Genomic DNA, 6,243 nt, shown 5'->3' with positions numbered 1-6,243 from the left:
TTCAGAACCTACATTGGGGTCCCTGTACTTGGGATAAGAAAGAAGGAAAACATTTGCTGCAAATATTTGAAAAGGTATTAATTATATGTTGCTCACATTAAGACGACATTGTTTTCACATTTTTATCTTTGTCAGTTTTTAAAGAATCTGATCTGGGTGTTTATAAAAACATTGTTACAATGAGCAGCCTTGTAGGTGCAGACAAATGGCAGACAATAGTCAGAGCTATTTAGTGGATAACCGAAGTGTATAGAAACTGCTACATTGGGTCTGTGGGGTTACAGGGACTCCCGGTCATGCAAGGGTAAGGGCAGCTACGGGCACCTGACATGTTTACATTTTATGAAGGACATTACTGAAAATTTTAAACAACTGAAAATGATACAGAAATACAAAATATGTTTCAACGTTCACAATGATACTATTAGAATGACGCTCGGATTAACTTTAAGTGAGACCTCCTAAGTGCCTCCATGAGATCTTTGTTCCTCAGGCTGTAGATCAGAGGATTCAGCAATGGGTTAATGAGGGAAGATATGACGGTAAACAGTTTGTTTAAACTGACCATATTGCTGGAAGATGGAACAAAGTAAATAAAAGTTAAGGAACCATAAAAGATGGAGACCACGGTGAGGTGTGAGGTGCAGGTGGAGAATGCTTTCCTCTTTCCAGTCTTGCTACGGATTCTGAGGATGGTACTAAGAATATAGACATATGGAAGAAAGGTCAAAAGAACGATTCCTAATCCAAAAGTAGCACCTGCTAAGAATATGACCACCATGTTTACGAAGGGGTCGGTACATGTAATCTGATATAAGTGTGGAAGGTCACAAAAGAAGTTGTGGATGGAAGATGTTCTGCAGAAGGACAACCTGAGCAACAGTAAAGTATAAACCAATGAGAGAGAACATCCTACACCCCAGACCATGGAGGCCATATGAGCACAGACCCTCCAAGACATCATTAGTTTGTAATGTAGGGGGCGGCAGATGGCAATGTAGCGGTCGTAGGACATAGCCGAGAGTAAGAACGATTCTGAGCAAGCAAAGCAGAGATAGAAAAAGACTTGGGCTATACAGGCAGGAATGGATATTGACCGGCTTTTTGTGACCAAGTCATAGAACATCCTTGGTGCGGTCACTGATGAAGAGGACATGTCCAGAAATGACAAGTTGGCAAGAAAAAAATACATTGGGTTGTGCAGATGGTGGTCAGTGAGGACCAAGAAAAATATAAGAAGGTTTGTGATAAGAGTCATCAGATAGATCAGAAGGAAAAGCCCAAAAAGTGCATTCATGGTCAGTGGATGGTCTGATAGACCTACGAGGGTAAAAGAGGAAATCTCTGTCTGATTCCTCATATTATTCATTTTTTTCTGTCAGTTTAAATTTATTTTAATTGAACAAAAATGCAATTATTTTTCTGAGGAATTATTAAAAAAACATGTACGGTCTGCCTTCACATTATACATGAAGACATTTGTACCAGCTAGAGGTTTATTCTTATATACATGATGGAAATCCTTCAGGACCGTCTGCCGTGTTGTAAGAGCACAAGCTGAAAGTCTCATTAAAGGCCTCTTATTTATTTATTTTACAACACCTTCGTGACTTGAGAGCCAATTTAATATTATTTGGTACACTTGTAAACATTTGAATTGTAAAAATATATTTTTGTTTTGCCGATTTTTATTGGCTAGTGGACAGAGCGATCTAAAACATTATAAAAGGAACACTTCGTTTATTATTTTTATTATTATCATTATCATTATTTTTAGTAATATTATTATATTTTTATCATTATTATTATATTATTATTATTATTATCATTATTATTATATTATTATTATTATTATTAGTATTATTATTTTGATTAATATTATTATTTTTATCATTATTATTATATTATTATTATTATTATAATTAGTATTATTATTTTGATTAATATTATTATTTTTATTATTATCATTATCATTAGTTTTAGTATTATTATTATATTTTTATCATTATTATTATATTATTATTATTATTATTATATTATTATTATTATTATTATTATCATTATTATATTATTATTATTATTATTATTATATTATATTATTATTATTATTATCATTATTATTTTGATTAATATTATTATTTTTATCATTATTATTATTATTATAATTAGTATTATTATTTTGATTAATATTATTATTTTTATTATTAGTATTACTTCTTTTCTTTTAGCTTCCATCATTGTTTAGTTACATCTTATACGGGCTTCCAGTTGAAAACTTCATTGTGGGGGGGCGTGGCCGGCAGCGGATGGAGAGTGAGCTCTGTGAGTGAGCTCCGGGAGCCGCCGAGATCAGCGGATCACAGAAACGACAGGGGGCAGCGGGTAAACCCTCCACCACAACAGTAAGCCCTCTGAGTGAGGGGGGCACATAGGAGGTTGCATGTGGAAACGGAAAAATAAAGAGGGGTCCCGCAAATTGACATTGTTTTTCACTCCGGCGGGTGGCTCCTCCCCTCAATATGGCGCTGGTCACTGTCCCTCTCCCGAGCTACAGGGACACGTGAGGGGGGATGGACACAGCTCTCCCCTGCACACATCCAGCCCAGCAGTGGCTGCAGGCTCTGCATTGTGATCCTTTTCTAACAACCCACAGACAGGGGCCTATTTACCACAAGGCAAACAAGGCATTTGCCTAGGGCGGCATTTTTCAGGGGGGCAGCAGCATTTTTCAGGGAGGCAGTGCCGCCCCCCGAAAGAAGGGACACACACAGCATGGGGACCAGGTGGGATCTGAGAGAGGCTGCGGGCTGCTTGATGGTGTTGTGCAGAGCCTGAATCTTGTTCCTGGGGATGTCCGGAGCTGTGAAGGTGAGTGTCTTCTCTCTCACTGGGTGGGGGTGGTTGTCAGTGTATGGGGGGGTGGTAGTGGAAGGCTTTTTCGAGTGGGGGGGGCTGGGGTGTTGGTCAACGCCAGGCTCTCTTCGTGGGGGTGTTGGTCAGTGTCAGGGTCTCTCCATGGGGGGGGGGAGCTGATTTTTGTGTTGCCTAGGGCAGCATGAACCCTAAATACACCCCTGCCCACAGAAGAATAGACAACGCCGCTCTGTAGATGTGCATTCCCTGAGTGAGCAGTTAAATGCAGAGTCATTGTCACATAATTCTACCAGTGAATTCATTGAACACCTGGAGGAACCTGGAGGATTACCCGGCAGAATCCTTACCCCTGACTGCTGCTGTGATGAGAGATATGTTAATTCCCCTCAAAGGCTCCCTGCATAAAGATATGATGGGATTTGTGGCGCAGGTTAACAAGGATGTTGAGTGTTTAGGGGAGCGAGTCTCACATGTGGAAACTGAAATGGGCGAAAAGCCCACAACAACGGATTAGTTGACTCCCATAATGAGACAGAAGAAGACGTGAGAGCTAGAGATGAGCGAATTATTCAAAAATTCGATTCGGCTGATTCGCCGAATTTGCGGAATAAATTCGATTCGATGCAAATTTATTCGCCGCGAATTTAACTTATTAAAAGGGTTTCTAGGCTTCAGAGAGCCTTTATATTAGTGCAGAACACTGTACCTTTAATTTAAATGCCCTTGGAGTCTGCTGGGGAAGAGAAATAATACTGTCAGTCAGTATGACATGCAGATGAGTGCCGTCCATCTTAGAATCACCGCACACTTCACTCATTTGGGCAGTCACGGGGCACGACGAAGAAGAAGAAGAAGAAGAAGATAAAGAAGAAGAAGAAGATGAAGAAGAAGAAGAAGATGAAGAAGAAGAAGAAGATGAAGAAGATGAAGAAGAAGAAGAAGATGAAGAAGAAGAAGATGAAGAAGAAGATGATGAAGAAGATGATGATGAAGAAGATGATGAAGAAGAAGATGATGAAGAAGAAGATGATGAAGAAGAAGAAGAGGATGAGGATGATGATGAAGAAGAAGAAGATGAGGAAGAAGAAGAAGAAGAAGAAGAAGATGAAGAAGAAGATGATGATGATGAAGAAGATGATGATGAAGAAGATGATGATGAAGAAGATGATGAAGAAGAAGATGATGAAGAAGAAGATGATGAAGAAGAAGAAGATGAAGAAGAAGAAGATGAAGAAGAAGAAGATGAAGAAGAAGAAGAAGATGAAGATGAAGAAGAAGATGAAGAAGAAGATGAAGAAGAAGATGAGGATGAGGAAGAAGAAGAAGAGGATGAGGATGAAGAAGAAGAAGATGAGGATGAAGAAGAAAAAGAAGAAGAAGATGAGGAAGAAGAAGAAGAGGATGAGGATGAAGAAGAAGAAGAAGAAGAAGATGAGGAAGAAGAAGAAGAGGATGAGGAAGAAGAAGAAGAAGAAGATGAGGATGAAGAAGAAGAAGAGGAAGAAGAAGAAGATGAAGAAGAAGATGAAGAAGAAGAAGATGAAGAAGAAGATGATGAAGAAGATGATGATGAAGAAGATGATGAAGAAGAAGATGATGAAGAAGAAGATGATGAAGAAGAAGAAGATGAAGAAGAAGAAGATGAAGAAGAAGATGAAGAAGAAGAAGATGAAGAAGAAGAAGATGAAGAAGAAGAAGAAGATGAAGAAGAAGAAGATGAAGAAGAAGATGAAGAAGAATATGAAGAAGAAGAAGAAGAAGATGAGGATGAGGAAGAAGAAGAAGAGGATGAGGATGATGATGAAGAAGAAGAAGAAGAAGAAGAAGAAGAGGATGAGAATGAAGAAGAAGAAGAAGATGAGGAAGAAGAAGAAGAGGATGAGGATGATGAAGAAGAAGAAGAAGATGAGGAAGAAGAAGAAGAAGAGGATGAGGATGAAGAAGAAGAAGAAGAAGAAGAAGATGAGGATGAAGAAGAGGAAGAAGAAGAAGAAGAAGATGAGGATGAAGAAGAAGAGGAAGAAGAAGAAGAAGAAGAAGAAGAAGAAGAAGAAGAAGAAGAAGAAGAAGATGAAGAAGAAGAAGATTAAGAAGAAAAAGAAGAAGAAGAAGATGAAGAAGAAGATGAAGAAGATGAAGAAGAGGAAGAAGATGAAGAAGAAGAAGATGAAGAAGAAGATGAGGAAGAAGAAGAAGAGGATGAGGATGATGATGAAGAAGAAGAAGATGAGGATGATGAAGAAGAAGAAGAAGATGAGGAAGAAGAAGAAGAAGATGAGGATGAAGAAGAGGAAGAAGAAGAAGAAGATGAGGATGAAGAAGAAGAAGAGGAAGAAGAAGAAAATGAAGAAGATGAAGAAGAAGAAGAAGAAGAAGAAGAAGAAGATGAAGAAGAAGAAGAAGATGAAGAAGAAGAAGATGATGAAGAAGAAGAAGATGAAGAAGAAGAAGATGAAGAAGAAGAAGAAGATGAAGAAGAAGAAGATGAAGAAGAAGATGAAGAAGATGAGGATGAAGAAGAAGAAGATGAGGAAGAAGAAGAAGAGGATGAGGATGATGAAGAAGAAGAAGATGAGGATGAAGAAGAAGAAGAAGATGAAGAAGAAGAAGAAGAAGATGAGGATGAAGAAGAAGAAGATGAGGAAGAAGAAGAAGAGGATGAGGATGAAGAAGAAGAAGAAGATGAGGATGAAGAAGAAGAAGAAGAAGATGAGGATGAAGAAGAAGAAGATGAGGAAGAAGAAGAAGAGGATGAGGATGAAGAAGAAGAAGAAGATGAGGATGAAAAAGATGAGAATGAAGAAGAAGAAGAAGAAGAAGAAGAGGATGAGGATGATGAAGAAGAAGATGAGGATGAAGAAGAAGAAGAAGAAGAGGGTGAGGATGAGGAAGAAGAAGAAGAAGAAGAGGATGAGGAAGAAGAAGAAGAAGAGGATGAGGATGAAGAAGAGGATGAGGAAGAAGAAGAAGAAGAAGAAGAAGAAGAAGAGGATGATGGTGAGGAAGAAGAAGAAGAAGAAGAAGAAGAAGAAGAGGATGAGGATGATGAAGAAGAAGAAGAAGAAGAAGAAGAAGAGGAGGACGAGGATGAAGAAGAAGAAGAAGAAGAAGAAGAAGAAGAGGATGAGGATGATGAAGAAGAAGAGGATGAGGATGAAGAAGAAGAGAATGAGGATGAAGAAGAGGATGAGGATGAAGAAGAAGAGGATGAGGATGAAGAAGAAGAAGAAGAGGATGAGGATGAAGAAGAAGAAGAAGAGGATGAGGATGAGGATGAATAAGAAGAAGAAGAAGAAGAAGTAGGATGAAAATAAGAAGAATTCCAGTACAGCAAAAAGTGTATCTGCAGAGAGCTCCGCTATTTCTGAC

The 6,243-nt window shown here is 38.5% G+C and overlaps 1 protein-coding gene across 1 annotated transcript; it reads right to left on the bottom strand.

Moving 5' to 3' along the window:
• Nucleotides 1-424: 424 nt before the first annotated feature.
• LOC149434063 (olfactory receptor 1G1-like) lies at nt 425-1,369 on the bottom strand. Its single transcript, XM_089664155.1, has one exon. It carries the CDS (start codon nt 1,367-1,369, stop codon nt 425-427), a length of 945 nt encoding a protein of 314 aa, XP_089520281.1.
• Between the last annotated feature and the right edge of the window lie 4,874 nt (nt 1,370-6,243).

This window comes from Staurois parvus, unplaced genomic scaffold (assembly GCF_062004578.1).
Source record: "Staurois parvus isolate SC_StPar_1 unplaced genomic scaffold, SC_StPar_1.0 ptg001842l, whole genome shotgun sequence".
NCBI classification, from domain to species: Eukaryota; Metazoa; Chordata; class Amphibia; order Anura; family Ranidae; genus Staurois; species Staurois parvus.
This window is presented reverse-complemented; position numbering and strand designations above follow the sequence as displayed.